The sequence below is a fragment of the Mustelus asterias genome, chromosome 6 (genome assembly GCF_964213995.1).
Source record: "Mustelus asterias chromosome 6, sMusAst1.hap1.1, whole genome shotgun sequence".
Taxonomy (NCBI): Eukaryota; Metazoa; Chordata; class Chondrichthyes; order Carcharhiniformes; family Triakidae; genus Mustelus; species Mustelus asterias.
The window spans coordinates 44007085-44029720 of record NC_135806.1 but is presented as its reverse complement, the minus strand read 5'-3'; the positions used below and the strand labels follow the sequence as shown (position 1 = coordinate 44029720).

The window sequence follows — 22636 nt, the reverse complement described above, 5'->3', positions numbered from 1 at the left end:
CTGATATAAACAGCATAAGAATGGCTGCTTAGTGGCATAGAACCTCCAGTAAAAGTGACATGCTGTTGAAGTTTTTTGTTTTGCACTCATCAGGACAGATTTGCTCCTGTACTGATGAGTACAAAACAAAAAAAATCAACAGCACGTCTCTTCTCAGCAACATTCAAGTTCAAAGATGTGCAGGTTAGGTGGACTGAGCATGGTAAATTGCCCCTTTAGTGTTTGTTCCAAGATGTGTAGGTTAGGAGGATTAGCCATGGTAAATGTGTGGGGTTACAGGGACAGGGCGGAAGAGTGGACCTGTGTAAGATGCTCTTTCAGAGAGTTGGTGCAGACTTAATGGACCAAATGACCTCCTTCTATCCTGTAGGGATTCTATAAGAATCATTTTAATGTTGTGATTGTTGTTAATGCAATGCTAATCAACCTCTTTGGCACAGAAAGGCAACAATTTACACTTTTGTGTCTCATTTATTGAATCATAGAATCCCTACAGTGCAGAAGGAGGTCATTTGGCCCATCAAGTCTGCACTGACTCTCCGACAGAGCATCTTATCCAGACCCTATCACCGTAGCTCCACGTATTTGCCCTGATAATCCCCATAACCTACACATCTTGGGACACAAAGGGGCAATTTAGCATGGCCAATCAACCTTTGGACTGTGGGAGGAAACCGGAGCACCCGAAGGAAACCCACGCAGTCATGGGGAGAATGTGCAAACTCCACACACACAGTCACCCAAGGACCCGGATCCCTGGCGCTGTGAGGCAGCAGTGCTAACCACTGTGCCAACGTGCCGTCCATATTCCTGCACATAATAAATTCTTAGCAATTTAAAGTTTGCAACTTGTACACTCCATTTTTTTTCATTTCTGTTTCTTTTCCCTCTCTATATCTCTTTCTGTACTTGATTTAATTCTTAATCCATCATCCTTCTCCATTATCCCCCAATTTCATTCTGAATCTTTAAAGCCCTTGGTCCGAATTTTGCAGTCAGCAGCAAAGCATACAAAACTGTACGCACCTCTGACCACAAAGAGATCTTCCCTCAAAGATCTAGTGTTTTCTGTGGCATTGTATTTTTTCTTTTCCTTGTGCCAGTTTAAATCAACACCAAGCGAAAAGGAAGTCCAGGTATGCAGCAGCAGTGATGCCAGCCAACAGGTAAATCACATTGAAGTATTCACAAACAGCAAGTCAGGAAATTAGAAACATTTAATATTCTAAACATCTCATACAAATTTTCAGTTAGTGAAATAAATGATTATGACTTGATCAAAACAAAGAAAATATTCATAAAACGTGATCTTTTTTATTACTATGCAGACATTTTTTATTATTCATTAGTGGGAATGGGTGTCACTGGCTGGCCAGCATTTATTGCCCAACCTAGTTGCCTGAGTTGAGAGTCAACTGCTTTGCTGTGGCTCTGGAATCACATGCTTAAGGCTCCGAAAGCTTGTGTGGCTTTTGCTACCAAATAAACCTGTTGGACTTTAACCTGGTGTTGTTAAACTTCTTAGTGTGTCACATGCAGGCCAGACCAGGTAAGGATGACAGATTTCCTTCCCTCTAGAACATTAGTGAACCAGATGGTTTCTTTCCGACAATCAACAATGGCTTCATGATCATCAGTAGATTCTTAATTCCAGATATTTTTTATTGAATTCAAATTTCAGAATTTGCCATGGAGGATTCAAACCTGAGTCCCCAGAACATTAGCTGAGTTTCTGGATTAATAGTCTAACGGTAATACCACTAGGCCATCACCTCCCTAATGGCTATCCTCAAAAATAAAATTAGTTTCTCAGGGCCAGTGAGGGTAATCAAGGCCAGAGAGCAGTAATTATGAACTTAAGTATGCCCTTAAAATCCACCTCATTTAAAAACATTTAACATTTCCATGGGTTTTTACAATAGGAGAACTGGCATGGGAGAGGATGTTCTTGTCAATTCAATTGATTTCCCATTGATTGCAATCTGCAGATGCCTCAGCAACCCTCTGAAAAAAACATCATTGACAGCAACTGCTGGAGTTCTGCATTTTTGTGGTTCAGCTTGTTGCTTAAGGAAATAGTCTGTTGTCACTAAGGTCCCAGATGGCCCATTACATTACCCTCACTGCACTGCACTAAGTTCACACTTCCAACAACTTAGGGGTAAAACTATTTTGAGCTGAAAGATGAAGGAAAACTTCTAACTAATGGAGCACACTGGGAGATGTCCCATCTCAGCAGAATCTAGGTCCAAACTTTCAATATTGCCTCCAATACAAAGAACTGCCTCCAATGCACACAAGTCCAGTTTCATTGCTTGGTGTGATTTTGTAGGTCCCTTTGCCAAAACCCTGCTAGAAGGGTCTGGATTAAGCAATTGGTGATAGGAAAACCCTGGCATTGAATTGTGAATTCAGGATATCTTCCACATCAAAACTGTTAGGTGCATTGGCCCTACTAAATTCTCCCTCAGTGTACCCAAACAGGCGCCAGAGTGTGGTGACTAGGGGATTTTCACAGTAACTTCATTGCAATGTAAATGTAAGCCTACTTGTGACTAATAAATAAACTTTACTTTTTACTTTTACTTTATCGAATCCTCCCATTGCACCAAGAGGAGGAGCCCAGCACATATTGAATGAACAAACTCCAAGACCTGGGGCAACAGCCGCTAAAAGGCAGTAGTCGTATATGTCAAGGTAAATTAATATATTTGATACTTGATGCCCATCCTGATTGAATGGCAGGAAGCCAAGGAGTGACGGTGTCTCCTACAGGTGAGCCATTGCTGGAAGGAATTTCTTGTAAGCCAATGTTGCAATCAAGGATGTGACTGAGTACGGTGACAGTGTACATGTACATCTTACAGCACACTGTTAACCCTGGTGCTTTTGAGAGGTGTCTGCTATTTGCTTTTTCCCAGGCTGGGTTGCTAATTTGTGCTGTTCATTAGTGCAGTACAACAGTGATGGCATTTCAAAAGTACTTTTGTGGCTGAAAATCCTGAGGTCTCAAAAGGCTACGTAAGTGCAATTCTTTCTTTCTTAATTTGTTCAATGACTAATTGCTGACCATTTTGTGCTTGCAGGCAGGTGGACGTCTTTGAGAATCTGGACCTGGAGTGTATAAATACATAAAAAGCAAGAGGATAACTAAGAAAAGAGTGGGACTGATCAAAGGCCAAAAAAAAACCTTGTGTGTGGAGCTAGAAGACGTGGACACGATTCTTCATGAGTATCTTGCATCTCCCCTCACAAAAAGGGGATTGGTGTAAACATTATAGTTAAAAGGGAGTGCGGAATATGGGATCGTATAAACGTATGAGAGAAAAGAAATATTAAGGGCAACGAGGGATGGGCAAGAAATGCTGGCCAGCCAGCAACACCCATGTCCCATGAATGGATTTTAAAAAAGGAGTTTAGTATCTTTGAAAGCGGATAAATCGCACGGTCCAGATGAGAAGCAAGAGAGAAAATGGCACTGAGCAGTATTTTCCAATCTTCTCTTTGTACAGATGTGGTGCCAGAGGACGAGAGCCTGACACAACTGAATTGTTTAAAAATGGAAGAAGGGACAGCCCATGTAATTACATGTCTTGTCAGCCTAACTTCAGTGGTGGGAATTTATATTAAACAGTTTGATCAAATCTTGGTAGATTTGCTAGGGTGGAGGGGCTGTGGAGGGAGGGTGGGCGGGGGGGGGGGGGGGGGAGGGGGGGGGCTCCTGTCTGACTAACATGATTGCATTATTCGAGGAGACAAAATGAGTGTCGACGAGGGAGCCTATTTGATGTAATCTTCATGATTTTTAGCAAAACTTTTGACAAGGTCCCACATGGCAGACTGGTCGAAAGATTAAAAGTCCATGGAACCCAGGGGCATCAGGCAAGTCGGACCCAAAATTAGCCCAGTGGCAGGAAGCAAAGGGTTAGAGTCAACAGACATTTTTCTGTTGGGAAGGCCTTTTCCAATGGGGTCCCACAAGGCTCAGTATCAGGTCCCTTTGCTTTTCAATAATTTAGATGTAAATGTAGGGGCACATCATTAGGATTCTTGCAGAAAATACAATCATTTATTGTGTGATTGATAGTGAGCAAGAAAGTTTTAGGCTGCAAGAAGATGACCATTGACTAGTCAGGTGGCTAGGAAAGAGGCAAAAGGAATTCAACCTTAAGAAGAGTGAGGTAATATATTAAGAGAAGGCAAACAAAGTAAGGGAATTCACAACATTGGGGAGAGTTACAGAACAAAGAGATCTAGGGGTATTTGTTCATAGCTCCTTGAAAGTGGAGTCACAGGTGGACAGAGTGGTAAAGAAGGCATTCAGCATGCTTGGTTTCATTGGTCAGAACATTGAATACAGGAGTTGGGACGTCTTGTTGAAGTTGTACAAGGCATTGGTAAAGCCACACTTGGAATACCGTGTACAGTTCTGGTCACCCTATTATAGAAAGGATAGTATTAAACCAGAAAGACTGCAGGAAAGATTTACTAGGATGCTACCGGGACTTGATTGTTTGAGTTATAAGGAGAGGCTGGATAGACTGGGACTTTTTTCTCTGGATCGTAGAAGTCCCAGGGGTGATCTTGTAGAGGTCTATAAAATAATGAGTGGCATAGATCAGCTAGATAGTCAATATCTTTTCCCAAAGGTAGGGGAGTCTAAAACTAGAGGGCATAGGTTTAAGGTGAGAGGGGAGAGATACAAAAGTGTCCAGAGGAGCAACTTTTTCTCACAGAGGGTGGTGAGTATTTGGAACAAGCTGCCAGAGGTAGTAGTAGAGGCGGGTACAATTTTGTCTTTTAAAAAGCATTTAGACAGTTACATGGGTAAGATGGGTATAGAGGGATATGGGCCAAATGAGGGCAATTGGGACTAGCTTCAGCGTTTTAAAAAAAAGGGTGGCATGGACAAGTTGGGCCTGTTTCCAAGCGGTAAACCTCTATGACTCTATGACTCTATAACATAAATGGTAGGATACTGAGAAATGTAGAGGAACAGATGGACATTGGATCGCATGTCCGTAGATCTCTGGAGGTGGCAGGCCAGGTAGATAAGGCAATTAAGAAGGCATATTGGATTTTCTCATTAGCCAGCACACAGAGCTGCAAAGTTATGTTAGAACAATCTAAAACACTAGTTAAATCACGGCTACATTTCTCAGAAGACTAAGGAAATTTGGCATGTCAGCTACGACTCTCACCAACTTTTACAGATGCACCATAGAAAGCATTCTTTCTGATTGTATCACAGCTTGGTATGGTTCCTGCTCGGCCCAAGATCGCAGGATCTACAAAAGGTCGTGAATGTAGCCCAATCCATCAAGCAAACCAGCCTCCCATCCATTGACTCTGTCTAGACTTCCCGCTGCCTCGGCAAAGCAGCCAGCATAATTAAGGACCCCATGCACCCCGGACATTCTCTCTTCCACCTTCTTCCATCGGGAAAAGGATACAAAAGTCTGAGGTCACAATCAAACCGACTTAAGAACAGCTTCTTCCCTGCTGCTCTCAGACTTTTGAATGGACTTACCTTGCATTAAGTTAACCTTTTGCTATACCCCAGCTATGACTGTAACACTACATTCTGCACTCTCTCATTTCCTTCTCTATGAACGGTATGTTTTGTCTGTATAGCACACAAGAAACAATACTTTTCACTGTATGTTAATACATGTGACAATAATAAATCAAATCAAATCAAATCAGAAAGCTAGAGTACTGCATAAAGTTCTGGTCGTGCTTTGTGAAATGATGTGGTCACAACAGGAAGGCTACAGAGGAGATTTTTGAGGATGTTGCCAGGAATGAAGAATCTTTTGTCTTGAGGAACAGTAGGACAGGCTGGGGAACAGAGGAGGCTGAGGAAAGATTTAATTGAGGTGTATAAAATTAATAATGGCCAAGATAGAGTGGCTAGGAAGGACCTATATCCACTGGGGCAGCACGGTGGCCCTATGCTTAGCACCGCTGCCTCACAGCGCCAGGGATCCGGGTTCAATTCCGGCCTCAGGTCACTGTCTGTGTGGAGTTTGCACATTCTCCCCGTACATGTGTGGATTTCCTCCGGGTGCTCCGGTTTCCTCTGATAGTCCAAAGATGAGTGGGTTAGGTGGATGGGCCATGCTAAATTGTCCCTTAGTGTCAGGGGGATTCGGAGGTTAAATATGTGGGGTTACGGGGATAGGGCCTGGGTGGGATTGTGGTCGGTGCAGACTCGATCGGCCAAACGGCCTCCTTCTGCAATGTAGGGATTCTGTAAGAATCATTTTAATGTTGTGATTGTTGTTAATGTAATGCTAATCAACCTCTTTAGCACATAAAGGCAATGTATATGATTAACAGAGAGACCAATAACCAGGGGGCTTTATTCTAAAATAATTAGTGGAAAGATTAGAGGAGAGTTGATGAGAAATACTTTTAGGCAGAGGGTGGGTGACTGGATCCTGGAACTTACAGCTTGAAATGATATTGGAGGGAGAAACCCTCACATATTTCAAAAAGGCCTGAACTGCTGTAACCTACAGGACTATGGGCTAAGAGCTATGAAGCAGGATTAGGCTGGATAACTCTTGTTTTGGCTGGCACAGACAACATACCAAACAGCTTCTTTCTGTGCAAAAATTATTTTTCTGAAGCACAACACTGGATTCCACATATATGGGACTGGATTTTACATTCCCCACTGACGGGTTTGAAGGCCGGAGGGGTGCGGGGCACATAAAATTCAATGGGTGGGCTTCCTGCACAATACTGGACTTCCCTGGGCCTGTGTGAACTTTCACAGGGTGGCGAAGCTTAGGCAGCCCACCATACCTTGGGTCCATTGAGGCCCTTTTCATTGACTTAAGACCTCGTGACATTGCTGGTAATTTTAAAGTTTATTTATTGGTGTCACAAGTAGGCTTACACTAACACTGTGATGAAGTTACTATGAAAATCTCCTAGTCGCCACACTCCGGTGCCTGTTTGGGTACACTAAGAGGCAATTTAGCATGGCCAATCCACCTAATCAGCACATGTTTCGGACTGTGGGAGGAAACCGGAGTACCTGGAGGAAACCCACGCAGACAGGGGGAGAACGTGCAGTCTCCATGCAGACACGGGGAGAACAGGCAGTGATCTAAGCCGGGAATCGAACCCAGGCCCCTGGTGCTGTGAGGCAACAGTGCTAACCACTGTGCCACCATGCTGCCCTCTGGGCGGCCCATGCCATGCGGGAAGCCAGGCATCTTAAGCTCTGTGCGTTGTTGTCAGAGCAAGGAGATGGGGAACTTCTTTTCAGGCCCCATGGACCCATTGGAGGCATTCCCTCGGAGGTGTTTTACCCCTTTCACCCTCTCCCCTAGCCTCCTTAACCTGGTTCACCAACGTCCTCACTCCCTCACTATAACCCTCGATCCCAGACTTGTCTAGCCTTCTTGACATGGGTGAGACTGCTTGCTCTCCCAGCTGTGGCCACCACTCCCAGCTGGCAGTGCTAGGACTTCAGAGCTGCTGGCCATTTAATAGGCCAGCATCTCGCTAAGACAGCATTCCTCCCCTGATAGGGACGGATAGCGCACCTTAAAGCAGCTAACACTGATCGCAGAATTCAATTGCTTTGTGGCAGCCATCGGATCATGGGCGGGTTCGTGGCTTTCGCTGGCAGGGGAAGGAGGGTAGGTGGCATAGTCCACAGCAGCTTATACAATCCAGCCCACGCTGATGATACCCCAGCTCCATCTCTCACAATCTCGCCACTTCTTCGATTTGTTAAGGTGCTTGTCTGATACCCTGTGTTGGATAAACATAAATTTTCTCCAATTAAATGTTAGAAATTTCCCCCCATTGCGCTAAGTGCTGATGCAGTGTGAAAAATGGCACTTTTCCCACTGGCCGCAGTGATGGGTTTTTGCCCGTATTGTCCACTTTCTGCCTCATTAGTTGTGTCTGCACGGGAAAGCCTCAGGAATGCTGGCGGGTGGCCTCTGATTCGCTGGCCCCACTATCAGCTCACGGCTTCCTTGCTCCAGCAGCCATATAAACAGCACCTGTACACGGCTTCCTCAATCTCTACAACCCAGGACTGCTACAGATCACACAAATGGCCCCAAAAAGGAAGAAAACAGTTAAGTGATGCTTCTCTCGAATGCCTGATGGATGCTGTCGAGGCCTGCCATCTTGTCCTCTACCCCCATGGTGGCCGAAGGAGGCCCACCAACCTCACCACTCTGGTTTGGGAGGCAATAGTAGTGGCTGTCTACCAGAGGTCAGCCACCCAGTGCTGAAAGAGGATGAATGATCTCATCAGTGCCAAAAAGGTAGGTCAACCATCATTCTCAACTCTCACACTCACAAGCCCATCGCACACCACAGGGCTCTCACTCACTGCCAACTCAAGGGACATCACCACTCACTCACTTACACACCCATCTGGCTTCATCACCACTCACTCACTTACACACCCATCTGGCTTCATCTCCTCTGAGTTCATGTCCTCATCCTGTCCATGGCTCCCCTTACCACTGTTATGATCCCAGCTGATGTCACTACTGAACAGTTAGGTCCCTGAATGGAACCCTGGCTTTTATTTTTTTGTCTAGAGACGGGAATGAACAGAGTCACAGGACTGTCAATTAACTTTTAACCAAATTTTAAAATATTTATTAAACAAGAAATGAGAACTATTATACACAACTCCTTCACTCCATCCATATCTTCACAGATGAACACAGATTTTTAAGGATGACACAAGTTACAAAATATATCTTATTATCTAATGTTCTCAGTAAGTACACAGTCCATGTAGAGAAATTGTAGTCAGACACACTACACTCTGAAACCAAGTGGCAAATGCCACCCACTACAACTTCTGTGGATTTCTCATCAAATCCCCTTCGATGCTTATCACACCGTGAGCTGACTGGTATCACTGGAACTCTGACTTCCACATGAGTATTCCCAAACTCCACTCTTGATCAAACATACCTTGGAATCTTCTCCCAAAACAATGCTTTCTCTCAGATATCTTTGCCAAGGATCCACTTCCAGGATTTCAATCTCTCCTTTCAGTATTCCTCTATCTTGATTTGCCGCATGTATTCAAGCTTCCACACTATTTCTCAGGTACCCAGTCATGCCAACAGAATGGTGCTGCTTCACATGCTGTATTAGGATGTCACCAAACTTTTGATTTACCTCGGGTGTTTGGCTCTTCACTTTAAATCTGGTTCTTGCAGCTGTCTCTTTAACTCTTTCTCTGCTTTGTACTTTAACTTCACCCAACTGGATCTTGTTCAACTTCTTGTTTTTTTTGTTCCATTAACTTAACTGTCTTCCTAAGACATACATTTTGTCCCAACTCCTTGACTTCTGGACTTTCTTTTGTTCCTTTGGGAAGTCTGCTCCCTGCAGCTTCTTTGTCCTGTTCATCCTTTTCTGGATCCAGCTTAAAACTAACTGACTGCCCCTGATTGCTAAGTAACCACCTAGCTTTCCTTTCAACTCTGTTTATTTTCATGTCGTAAACCCTTTAATGACAATGTAGACACAGTTTAATGTGAGCAAAACCCACAGGGGTATATAGAATCTAACTAAAGCTTTAACCCTTTTCAAAAACAGAACCACAAAAATCAAACTTGCTTAATGCTATGCTTTATTTCTAATACCCATAAATATAAATATAGATTATTTAGAATTACATCTGCTTCCTAACACCGCCCACACATAACAGGCATCCTTATCAACTGCTCTGGCATGTGTTTTGCTCACACTCACTCCATCTGTCTTTATGTAGGACAAGCTCACATACATTGAAAGGGAGAGATTCCAGACAAGGGTTGGTATGACAGAATTAAAGATTTTCACTCCCTTTGAAAATTATGGCGTTGAACTGGCTAGAGAGGGTCATTGGCCATGTCCGTGGTGATGGTGAGGTCAGTGGCAAATACCCACAATAGCATTCTGCACTGGCTCATCCCTCAGTCAACACTACTGTGAATGCACTGTCATGCTTATTATTTGGCACCCAAGGCCCTCAACCAGCCAGGCCCTTAGCTCCAGCCCTGAGGACACCTCAGATGTGGTACCCAAGGACAGCACCTTTGAATACCTGTCACAGCGCTCACGCACATCCTCCATCAGCATAGCGATACACACCTCAGCGGGGCCTAGTTCTAGAGCAGGCTCGGGCTCACAATCTGGTGAGCACAGTACACACTCTGGTCCGCAGCAGGAGGAGGTAGGGATATCCAAGGTCACCAACACTCATGGGACTTCTACAGGCCATAATTCTGCTGAGTGCAGGCCTCCAGACTTGATCCTAAATCAGTTGCTGGAGCAGCAGTGACAGTCATGGAGTTAATGGAAAGGATGTCATTGCATTCCTCAGATTGCAATTTAGGATGGAGGAGTCTGTCCTCATTCAATCTGAGGTAATAACACCAGCATGTCAATGCACCAAGGTCAATTTGGTCAGTGTCAACTAGTACCGGGTGTGTCAATGTGTGACACAGAAAAAAGACAGCAGCGGCCCCCTGTAAAAGCTTTTTGTAGCTAACACTCTCTCTCTCTCTGATTGCTGAAGCAAGCCAAGTCAGCAAAGCCACAGCTGAAAAGGAAACAGGGCAGCTCCTCAGTGAAACCACAGAACACTGGAATCTCGAAACCAGCCATTCATCTGCTGAAGTTAGCACTACTGGAATCACGAATCTCAGTGGCTGCAACATTCCACCATCTACTCCTCACAGACAAGTCAAAACCTGATTTGTGTACTTCTTTCTTCTTATTCAATTCTCATTTCTAATCCGTGTGAATGTATATGCCTGTGTGTTATTTTTCTCACATTTAGTAGCTAATAAACTCACTCTAACTCAAGAAAGCCTAGTTAAATTAGCTCATTTTTAATATAAGTGTTGGGACAGGGAAAAGGAATCAGTATGGACAGGGATCCTTTTCAAATTAATCTTATTGCAACCAACTAAGGGGTTTGAATAAAGACAGAGTGCTGGTTCATCCCTCCTCACCTGGGATCATTACAATTTGGGGGTATCCCATCTGGAATTTAGTAATTTGGGGAACCTTGCCTGGGGACTGGTCATAACAACATGGAGCAATATTTAAAAGGCACAAACTCATGGAAATTGTTAAAGTAAAGCTACAGTTTCAACAACTCCAACTCTGACCCTGCATTCACACTGCGGATCAGATTTATGGTATATGTCATAGAGTCATAGAGGTTTACAGCATGGAAATAGGCCCTTTGGCCCAACTTATCCATGCCACTCTTTTTTTTAAACCACTAAGCTAGTCCCAGTTGGCTGCGTTTTGCCCGTATCCTTCTATACCCATCTTACCCATGTAACTGTCTAAATGCTTTTTAAAAGACAAAATTTTGTCTACTACTATCTCTGGCAGCTTGTTCCAGACACTCATCACCCTCTTTGTGAAAGAATTGCCCCTGTGGACTCTTTTGTATCTCTCCCCTCTCACCTTAAACCTATGCCCTCTGGTTTTAGTCCCCCCTTCCTTTGGGAAAAGATGTTGACTATCTAGCTGATCTATGCTCCTCATTATTTTATAGACCTCTATAAGATTACCCCTAAGCTTCCTCCAGGGAAAAAAGTCCCAGTCTATCCAGCCTCTCCTTATAACGCAAACCATCAAGTCCTGGTAGCATCCTAGTAAATCTTAGGTACTGTTACAGGATGTGATACATCCAATATAATTTGTGTACGTCACCTCAACTTACAGTCTGACACACAGTGCACATTGAAATGTTGAAAGAGAATGTTAGAATCTAATAGGTTCTATTTAATAAATGTTAAACACCCAGTACCTGAAGGTAACAAGGTGACCAGGCTCTGGATGCTGATTTGTTCATTATACTCAATGGTATATAAAGAAGAATCAGTCAGCACTGACTGTCTGGTGTGTTGGAGAGAAATGAGCTGGGAGAGTCTGTCTTAACTGAATAAGGTAAAGACAAGTATTGGATTGATTCTTCTATAATATGCATTTATTGGAGTTAACATGGTAGGAGGGAATGAACTTTAAGCTTTGGTGATTGGTTGCTGTATACGGAGTTTTTTGTCTCTATCTCCTGAGGGAAAATAAGCATACCACTGTTGACAATTTAGCTTACAGAATGGTGGAATGACGATGCAAAGTCCCAAGCTTTGACTATCCGCTGATTTTTTTATTCTGTGTCTGATCCACACAGGCAATGGAAAAACAAGGTGGACACGGGTTACCTCTTTGACCCGGAAGAAGTAAGGTATGGCCATGTAGAACATAGAACATAGAAAAAATACAGCACAAACAGGCCCTTCGGCCTACAAGTTGCGCCGGTCATGTCCCTAACTACCTAGATATATAGGCTTACCTATAACCCTCAATCCTATTAAGTTCCATGTACTCATCCGGAAGTCTCTTAAAAGACCCTATCGAGTTTGCCTCCACCACCACTGACGGCAGCCGATTCCACTCACCCACCACCCTCTGAGTGAAAAACTTACCCTTGACATCTCCTCTGTACCTACTCCCCAGCACCTTAAACCTGTGTCCTCTCGTAGTAGCCATTTCAGCCCTGGGAAAAAGCCTCTGAGAATCCACCCGATCTATACCTCTCAACATCTTGTACACCTCTATCAGGTCACCTCTCATCCTTCGTCTCTCCAAGGAGAAAAGACCGAGCTCCCTCAGCCTATCCTCATAAAGCATGCCAACCAATCCAGGCAACATCCTTGTAAATCTTCTCTGCACCCTTTCAATCATTTCCACATCCCTCCTGTAATGAGGCGACCAGAACTGAGCACAGTACTCCAAGTGGGGTCTGACGAGGGTCTTATATAGCTGCATCATTATCTCCCGACTCCTAAACTCAATCCCCCGATTGATGAAGGCCAGCATGTCCATGTCTTTATCATTACCAGAAAAAAGTATGATTAGTAGTAAAATGTCTTCGAAAATGGAAGTGGATGACTTGGACAATGGAGAGGGATTGACCCTTCTTTTACAATATTTGGATAGGTTTTACAAAAAGAATATGAAGCATGGTCAATCTTTAATAGATTTAGGAAGATGGATATCAGTCAACAGAGGAATATATTGTGGACTTTGATAAGTGATATAAGAGACTGAAGTGCTTTGAACTTGAAATCTTGGGAGTCTGCATTGGCATTTTAATTTCTCGATTGTGCACATATTTCCCATATTGATATTTTTGCATTGACAGGGGTTCAATTCCATAGGAAAGACTCTCTCTTAGACCAAATGGCTACTGCCATTGTACTTCCTTAGCAAGTACAAACAACTATGTTGTGAAACAAAGGATGAAGGATTCCATGGTGGCAGAATTTCAAGATTGCCCAAATATTAGGTGAAGATTCCATTTGGGTTTATTGACAGGTGGACTGAAAATGGTTGTATCTTTAGTCAATTTGAGAACAAAACAAAAAGCGCGTCTGGGACCATGACTGTAGGTGTTTGAGCCTGAGAAATGCTCAGGGAATGATTAATTGGTGTGATTCTAAATATCTTTGTATGATGAATTACCCACAGTGAAAAAATTGTGTTTTTGAAGTAACCCATAAACCACTTCTTCTGAGGCTGAAAATGATGATGGTGACTGTCATGAAGGAATTGCATTGGTCACAGAGAGTTGGAATCCAGTGATAAGCATCTTGATGGTTGATTCATTCAACCGTGCAGTTCTCGACAGCGGTTCACCTCCATGGTGTGTGGTGTGGATTGGTTTAACTGTTACCTGGAGTCTCTTGATGAGGCAGATCTACAGAATATTGAGGAGTATGAAAGCTGTACCTCGGTCAGGCTTGGCAATGATAATACCCTAACGCTCTCCAAAAGGGTAGTTTCCCTTTCAGGATAGCAAGGCTCAGTCTGTTCATCAGTACTGATGAAGTCTCTGGCGAGATACCTTTATTGTTAAGTCGATCTGCAATGCAAAAGGTTCAGATGATGCTAGACATGAAGAATGATAGAACAATTGTGTTCGGAGGAAATTGCGAATCTATATTTTACTCGGTTAAGCCATTACTGTCTGCTACTAAGGAAGCCAGCTATTTCTCATCAAACATTCATGAAGTTTTGTTAACTTCTGGGAATAAGAATTTGATGGACAGAAAGATAATTATTTATAAGTTGCATGGACAATTTGCACATCCAGTGTCACAAAAACTGAAAGCTCTACTGCAAAATGCTGGGGTGGTTGATAAAAGCTACAACAGCTCAGTGTGAAATTTGAATTAAATATTGAAAGACACTACTATGTCCTGTTGTGAGCTTGCCACAAGCCAGGATGTATAACGATGCAGTGGCAATGGAAAATGACCAGGATATTTTTCTTTGCTACACGCTGCAGATATGGCAACCAAATTTGGTAATGGTGAGGATAAACGAATCATTGTCGGTAAGATAGTGGAGAAATGGGTGGGAGCAGGATTAGGAACACCAAACAAAATTCCTGATAGATTAAGGTGAGGAATTTGTGAAGTGTGAAAATTTGAATATTACGGTTATGCACATCTGCAGCTGACAGCTCCATTCAACAATGGTCTGTGCAAGAGAAATCATGCAGTGATAGATGACATGTTGCATACAATCTGGTAAAGGTTTTAAATTGCAAATGGCATGGGCAGTACATGCAAAAAACCCTTTCAAAATGTTCTGGGGGGTACAGTCCATACTAGCTGGTGTATGGAGGGAAACTGAAGGCAACTTTGGTACTATTGGATGCTCCCCCCTGCTCTTGCATTAGCTCGACTTTTCTGCTAATTTAAATGCTTTGCAGACAGGCAGGAAAGCTTTCATTAGGTTTTGGATAAAATTTGGCAAGCCTTAAGGCACGGTATATAGCCATGGGGAATACAGTTTAGACAAAGAGACAAGGCTTATTACAAAAGAGAAAGGTGGAAAAGTGGAAGGGCTGTGGCAAAATCATAGAAAGTGATGGAAAAGCAGTGATTGTACAACATGGAAATCAGACTGAGTACATTCTTCAAGATTAATTGGCACTGACTATACATTTACAGATTCTGAACAGGACAGGGACACTGAAGAAACACTATGCACCTCGCACATATATAGATGTCAGATCTGTATAATCTACAAACTGGGGTAAACGATGGGCCAACTGAAAGTGAACCAAGTGATAGTGAAGATCAGCTCGGGGCAATGTATCAACAGGATTAACTGTTAAAAATTGGAGCTAGGCTGAGATATATGCCAGAAGGTGCCAGTGAGTGCACCTTCTGGAGGGCCATTTGCAATTTAAAACCTTTACCAGATTGTATGCAACATGTCATCTATCACTGCATGATTTCTCTTGCACAGACCATTGTTGAATGGATGTGCATAACTGTTCACCATCACTGCGGCACATCACCTTCAGTGAGGTGCCGCAGGGATTGGTACTGGGGCCTCAACTATTTACCATTTATATAGACGATCTGGAGGAGGGGACTGAGTGTAGGGTAACAAAGTTTGCAGACGACACAAAGATAAGTGGAAAAGTGAATCGTGTGGAGGGCGCAGAAGGTCTGCAGAGAGATTTGGACAGGCTGAGTGAGTGGGCGAGGATCTGGCAGATGGAGTATAACGTTGACAAATGCGACGTTATTCACTTTTGAGGAAATAATAGCAAATTGGATTATTATCTAAATGGAAAAAAATTACAACATGCTACTGTGCAAAGGGACCTGGGGGTCCTTGTGCAAGAGACACAAAAACCCAGTCTGCAGGTGCAACAGGTGATCAAGAAGGCAAATGGGATGTTGGCCTATATCGCAAGGGGGATAGAATATAAAAGCAGAGATGTCTTGCTGCATCTGTACAGGGCATTGGTGAGGCCGCAGCTGGAATACTGTGTGCAGTATTGGTCCCCTTATTTGCGGAAGGATATATTGGCCTTGGAGGGAGTGCAGAGAAGGTTCACCAGGTTGATACCAGAGATGAGGGGTGTTGATTATGAGGAGAGACTGAGCAGATTGGGTTTGTACTCGTTGGAATTTAGAAGGCTGAGGGGGGATCTTATAGAGACCTATAAGATAATGAAGGGGCTGGATAAGGTAGAGGTGGAGAGATTCTTTCCACTTAGAAAGGAAGCTAGAACTAGAGGGCACAGCCTCAAAATAAAGGGGGGTCAGTTTAGGATAGAGTTGAGGAGGAACTTCTTCTTTCAGAGGGTGGTGAATCTCTGGAATTCTCTGCCCACTGAAGTGGTGGAGGCTACCTCGTTGAATATGTTTAAATCACGGATAGATGGATTCCTGATCGGTAAGGGTATTAGGGGTTATAGGGATCAGGCGGGTAAGTGGTGCTGATCCACTTCAGATCAGCCATGATCTTATTGAATGGCGGGGCAGGCTCGAGGGGCTAGATGGCCTACTCCTGCTCCTATTTCTTATGTTCTTATGTTCTTATGAGTGGAAAGAAGAGAAACCACCATAACCAGAAGGGCAGGAAAAGCCCCATGGCAAGTACAAAAACTGGCTGAATGTACAAGATAAAGGGCAGAATGCCAGATTTATGGATTGGCAGAAGAAAGTGAAAATGTGGAAAGCCAGGAAACATAGTGTAAGTTCAGATGGTGGATCTACTGGTGATCACAGCCCAAGGAACCTCTGAGAGGAAGTCTAGCAGCAGGGGGCTGAGGTCAGGTAGTAGCAATCCAGAAAAGAAAAGGTCTAGTAGGGGGACACAGCTCAATTCAAGCAAGGACTTGAGAGAGGTGGGTACTCAACAAGACCTTGAAGTCCTCGTGCATCAGTCGCTGAAAGTAAGTGCGCAGGTATAGGCAGTAAAGAAGGCAAATGGTATGTTGGCCTTCACAGAGAGAGGATTTGAGTACAGGAGTAGTGATGTTTTGCTGCAATTGTATAGGGCATTAGTGAGGCTGCATCTGGAGTATTGTGTGCAGTTTTGGTATTCTTAAATGAGGAAAGATGTCCTTGCTATAAAGAGAGTACAGCAAAGGTTTACCAGGCTGATTCCTGGGTTGGCAGGTCTGTCATATGAGGAGAGATTAAGTCTCTTAGGATTATATTCATTGGAGTTTAGAAGAGTGAGAAGGGATCTCATAGAAGCTTATAAAATTCTAACAGGGTTGGACAGGGTAGATTCAGAAAGAATGTTTCCAATGATGGGGGAGTCCAGAACTAGGGGTCATAGTTTGAGGATAAGGGGTAAACCTTTTATAACTGAGGTGAGGAGAAATGTCTTCACCCAGAGGGTGGTGAATGTGTGGAAATTGCTACCACAGAATGTAGTTGAGGCCAAAACGTTGTCTGATTTCAATAAGAAATTAGATATAGCTCTTGGGGCTAAAGGGATTAAGGGACATGGGAGAAGGTGGAATCAGGATATTGAATTCGATGATCAGTCAAGGTCAAAATGAATGGTGGAACTGGCTCGAAGGGCCGAATGGCCTACTCCTGCTTCTAGTTTCAATGTTTCTATGACTACAGACCAGGTGAGGAGCAGCATGAGAAAGTTCTAGTAGCTACTACTAGGTTAGATGGCAAATTAATAGAGGAGACAAAAAAACCTTAACAGTTGGGGAAAGTTTGGCATTTGCACAGAGTTTCCAGACAAAGGACAGCCTGTGTTTGTCCCATGGATGGATATGTACAGAGAAAGTACTTCCCGCTATAAGGCTAACGTGAGACTGGTGGCTTGGGATGCGAAAAACAACTAGGGCACCACTAGGAGGTTAGAGCAGAGTCTCCAACAATAGGAAAAGTACGCTAGAGCATTTCCAGCGGCATTCTTTTGGGAATGTAATTCCATTGACATCAAAGCAGCATTTTTGCAAGGGAGCAATATCAAAAAGAAATATTTTTAAAGCCATCAGAGGAAGCTGAAGATATCGCGGGGAAATTAAGGAGGTTGAGTTAGCATATTTATAGGCTAAACTATGCATCCAGGATATGCTATTTTTCAAATAGGTCAGGTCTACTAAGAGCTTCTTGGGTTCAGCTAAAGGTATGTCCAGCAATGTTTTATGTGTACTAGTGGGCCTTTCCTTTATGTATGTAGATGGTTTCCTGGGGGGGGGGGAAATATACAGCATTTGAGAAATTTGTAATCGGTAAAGTTATGAAGGAATTGAAAATTGGAAGTTGGGCAATTGGAGCATTTAAGTAGAGTTGGATATTAGCCGGACTAAACTGAGAATAACATTGACTCAATTGTCTAGAAAAATGTTAATAGGATTCTGATAAATCAGTCTACGTTCTCACAAAAGGAAGACTGCAACGAAGGAAAAAGTAGAACAATTAAGAAGCTTAATCAGGCAATTAAACTGGTTATTGCAGACAAACTAGACGAAATGTGTGCTACGATGTATTAGAATTGAGCACCATGCTGAAATATGCTACTGTTGGGAAATGCTAAACAAATAATACATTGAAGAAATTAAGTTAAGAATAATGTACGATCAAATTTCCAGACCCAAGTGACCCGCGAGGGATAAAAGTAGTTACTTTTATCATGAGTTAACCTGCCCAATGGTTATTCGACTACAGCAGGATTTATTATAATTTTTGGGAAGAAATGATAAATGTTTTCCATTAGCATGAGAATCAAATGGTAAAGAGTAGTTAAAAGTACCCTAGCTGCAGAGACACTTGTGTGATAGAGGAGACAGATATAGCTATATATTTATTGAGTATTTTGAAGGAACTCCTATGTAAGGGAGAACTGGAAAAAAAATGTGCCCATAGAATGCTACATAGATAATCACTGTTTCTGGGACAATGTCCATTCGACAAAGTGTCCCAGAAAAGAGGTTGAGGATTGATCTTGCAAGTATAAAAGAGATGGTAGAAGGGAAGGAGATTTCCAAAATTAAATAGGTTGATACAGATCACCAGTTAATCTGATTGCTTTACAAAGAGAACTACTTATCTTAAGAAACTGTTGAATATCTGAGAAAGCAATATCTGGTATTATAATGGATTGTGACAACAAGAACATTTTCATGTTATAACCTTATTCATTTTTTTTTAAGAAAACAAGGGAATTTGAATTATGTCAAAGACTGCTTGTATAACAAAAACATCTATCTTCATTTTTTTGTAGAAAGATTATTTTGCATACCAATTAAGTTTAAAAGAAAAAGTGGGGAATCTAATAGATTCTATTTAATGAATGTTAAACACCCAGCACTTGAAGGTAACAAAGTGAACAGGTACTGCTTGTTGATTTTGGTAAGTATCTGCAATTGTACTAAGGAAGAGTCAGACAGCACTGCCTGCCTAGTGTGTTGGAGGGGAATGAGCTGGGAGAATTTGTCCCTCTGCTCAGCAGATTTGAAAATAAACCTGAATAAGGTAAAGGCTGGGAATGGATTCATTCTTCTATAATGTGCATGCATTAAAGTTAACAAAGTTATCCACAGGTACCAAAATATTTGCATGAGAGTGATTCAATGAAACGTGCGGTTAGTTTAATATCACGAACATGGCTTAACAGTATAGAAAACAGATTTACATTATTCCGTATAGTTCAAATAAAATAATAGTTACAAAACAAAAATGAAAATATTGCAGAGTAAAATGGCTCCAGATTCTCCTGCACTGGTAATTTTGGCAACAGGAAACAGCATAAATTAGAATGTTACACCAAACCTTCCAGTAGCAAAGTGACACCAGATTTTACTTGCAAACTGATTTTGAAACACCACAGTAAGGATCATGGTAAATCAGAGGCAGTGCAGCCAATGACTAATAATTTCACTTTATAGCAGAGGACAGATAATATCTATTTTTTTATATTGACTTGATTTATTAAAAAAATTCAGGAATTGTATTTAACTAGAATCTGCATGTTTACATTGGAAGTTGAACTAAATGGTCACCATGGTTCAATTTTCATTTGTTTAAGAAAGTGCTACCTTGTATTGTAATTTTCATTTGAACTGTTTCACTTTTTATTTGAAATAAAATTCAGAATATTGTGGCTTAGTCTTGCTCTATTTCAGGCGGGATTCTCCGATCTTGTCCGTGTCCGCCCCACTGCAAGTGAGGTCGGAGAATTTGACATTCCAGTCAAAACTTCCAGTGGCACTGGATAATCCCAGCCACGAACCAGGATGGATATTTTCAGTGTTCATTGATCTGATCTTATTTAAGAAATTGACTAATTGTGTATTTCATTTGAGTTGTAGAAAACCTCAGTTTATAAAAAAGACAAGTTTATATAGAATGGCCATTGAATATTTTCCAACGTTGGTTTCAGTTTGAACCCAGAGAGCTGATAAATGTTTATCAGTTGGTAATTGCATGATATTTTATGCAGGTTTATTTTTACCCAGAATAAAAGTAAAATAAAGCAATAAAGTACTTTTGAAGCATAGTCACCGTTGTAATGTTGAACAACCTGGATTTATAGAGTGCCTTTAAGGTAGAAAAATATCTTAAAGTGATTCATGGAAGCGTATCCAAATAGTCATTTTTTAAATTCATTCATGGGACATGGACATCATTTATTGTCCATCCCTAGTTGCCCAAGGGTAATTGAGAGTCAACCACATTGTTGTGGGTCACATGTAGGCCAGACTAGGTAAGGACGGCAGATTTCCTTCCCTAAAAGACATTAGTGAACCAGATGTCTTTTTCCGACAATCGACTATGGTTTCATGGCCATCAGTAGATTCTTAATTCCAGATATTTTTTATTGAATCCAAATTCCACCATCTGCTGGGTCCCCAGAACATTAGCTGAGTTTCTGGATTTATAGTCTAGCGATAACACCGCTAGGCCATTGCCTCTCCATAACGTCCTGTTGCTTGAATTTTAGGTGTTTTTAGTACCATTCAAAAAACAAAGTCTGATAGAGTGAATATTACACCAAGCCATTAGCTCCATTATTTGTCAGACTAAGTGGTTTGTGTGAAAAGTGATTTAAATGTAGGAAAATGGTGACTGATGTTGATTCCAATGAGGCAAAGGCATGAAAATTATCACCTTGATTTTCAGTGAGGGTCACAGTGGGGTAGGGCAAAGATCCAAAGAAAACATGAAATGCACAATTGGTATGTGATTTACTTGACAATGTCCTTTTCCATGGTTCAAAGGTCTCTATGCGACTGATGTCACCAGTTCAAGGATGCTAGTCCCAAAGAAAATATGGGCCAATTATTTCACAATTGGTTAAGGAAAATACAAATAATTCCAGAAATTGTGATATCACCATTAAAATGGGGTAGCCCTGTATTCCAGGATTGATGCTGGTTGGACACCAACGCACCCTGACTGACATTCAATATCTTGGTGATGGGTCTGTATCTTAAACTGAAGTTTCTGCCCTCACCATCATCCGTCTCTGCAGTTGGCAGATCAAAGATCTTTTCTCCACTTTGTACCTGGAACAGAGCAGAGTGAGAAATTTTCATTAAGTTGTCCTTATTGAAGATACACTGGTTTCATAGATGAAGCAAGTTGACACCCGTCTAAATTCTTATTTTAACAAAAGAAAAAAAAAGTATAAAGGGGGGTGAGCAGAGGGGGATGAGCAGCATAGAGGGGGGGGGCTGAGGGGTACAGAGAGGGGATGAGTAATCTTGTAATTGCCATTGTGCTGGAGGGGTTTATACCTTCCAGGAAAAGCACCAGGTAAACCAGTGTGAAAACAGGCTGAATATTGGGCAAAAAGCTTAATCAGTGAGGATATTGCCATCTCAGACTACTGTCATAGGGAATTGAGCAGAATCCCAGGCAGGGTAAAACTGGCAATCGGAAGTTTTAACATCCTGCCTAAGTAAAACTTCCTCATGGTCCTTGAGTACATCAGCACTTAAGTTGAGCCATTCGCTGCTCCCATTGTTGGAAATTTCAGGCCTACCGGCCAGGAATGCTGCCTTCCCTGGACAAAGTAAGAAGTTTAACAACACCAGGTTAAAGTCCAACAGGTTTATTTGGTAGCAAAAGCCACACAAGCTTTCGGAGCTCCAAGCCCCTTCTTCAGGTGAGTGGGAATTCTGTTCACAAACAGAGCATATAAAGACACAGACTCAATTTACAATTGAGTTAACCTGGTGTTGTTAAACTTCTTACTGTGTTTACCCCAATCCAACGCCGGCATCTCCACATCATGACTTCCCTGGACAAACACAGCCCTCCTGGACAAACCTAGCCTCAGGACACAGCCAGTTTCCCCGGAGAAATACATCCTCCCTGGAAAAGAACAAACTTCCAGGCCCTCAGATCAAATGCAGGGCCCTGGGACAAACACAGTCTTCTGGAGAAGAGCACAATCCCAGAAGAAACACAGGCTCCCAATGCCCTGCTGCTCTGAAAGTGTAGGAATGTTACTCTGGCCTATAGATTCTGTTGGGTGGGTAAGGATTCCTGCAAGCTTGCTTCCAACTCATTGGTCACTCTCCAGCAACTCCTCGTACTAGTTGATGCTGCTTCTCACCCTCTATCTAAAGTGGAATTGCTAGGAAGACGCCCATTTCGAAAAGCGCGTTATCCGATTCCTGCAAGTTAGCTGCTATGAGCAGTTTAAATTTGAGCAAGTTGCTAAAATCCATTTCAAGCTGCCAAAATAATGGCTGGAATTCTGCAGCCGTTCGCGCCCTGCTGCGAACGGGAAAAATGGTGCTCTGCCAAATCTCCGTTCACAGTAGCGGGACCAG

General features: G+C 42.5%; 1 protein-coding gene across 1 annotated transcript in view; it reads right to left on the bottom strand.

Annotated features, from left to right (window-relative positions):
• Positions 1-19424: 19424 nt before the first annotated feature.
• rassf6 (Ras association domain family member 6) overlaps positions 19425-22636 on the bottom strand; it is a 64626-nt gene continuing 61414 nt past the window's right edge. Inside the window, exon 12 of the mRNA XM_078214239.1 lies at positions 19425-21361. Coding sequence (XP_078070365.1) covers positions 21286-21361 — 76 coding nt within the window. The 3' untranslated portion in view covers positions 19425-21285. The remainder of the gene's footprint in view (positions 21362-22636) is intronic.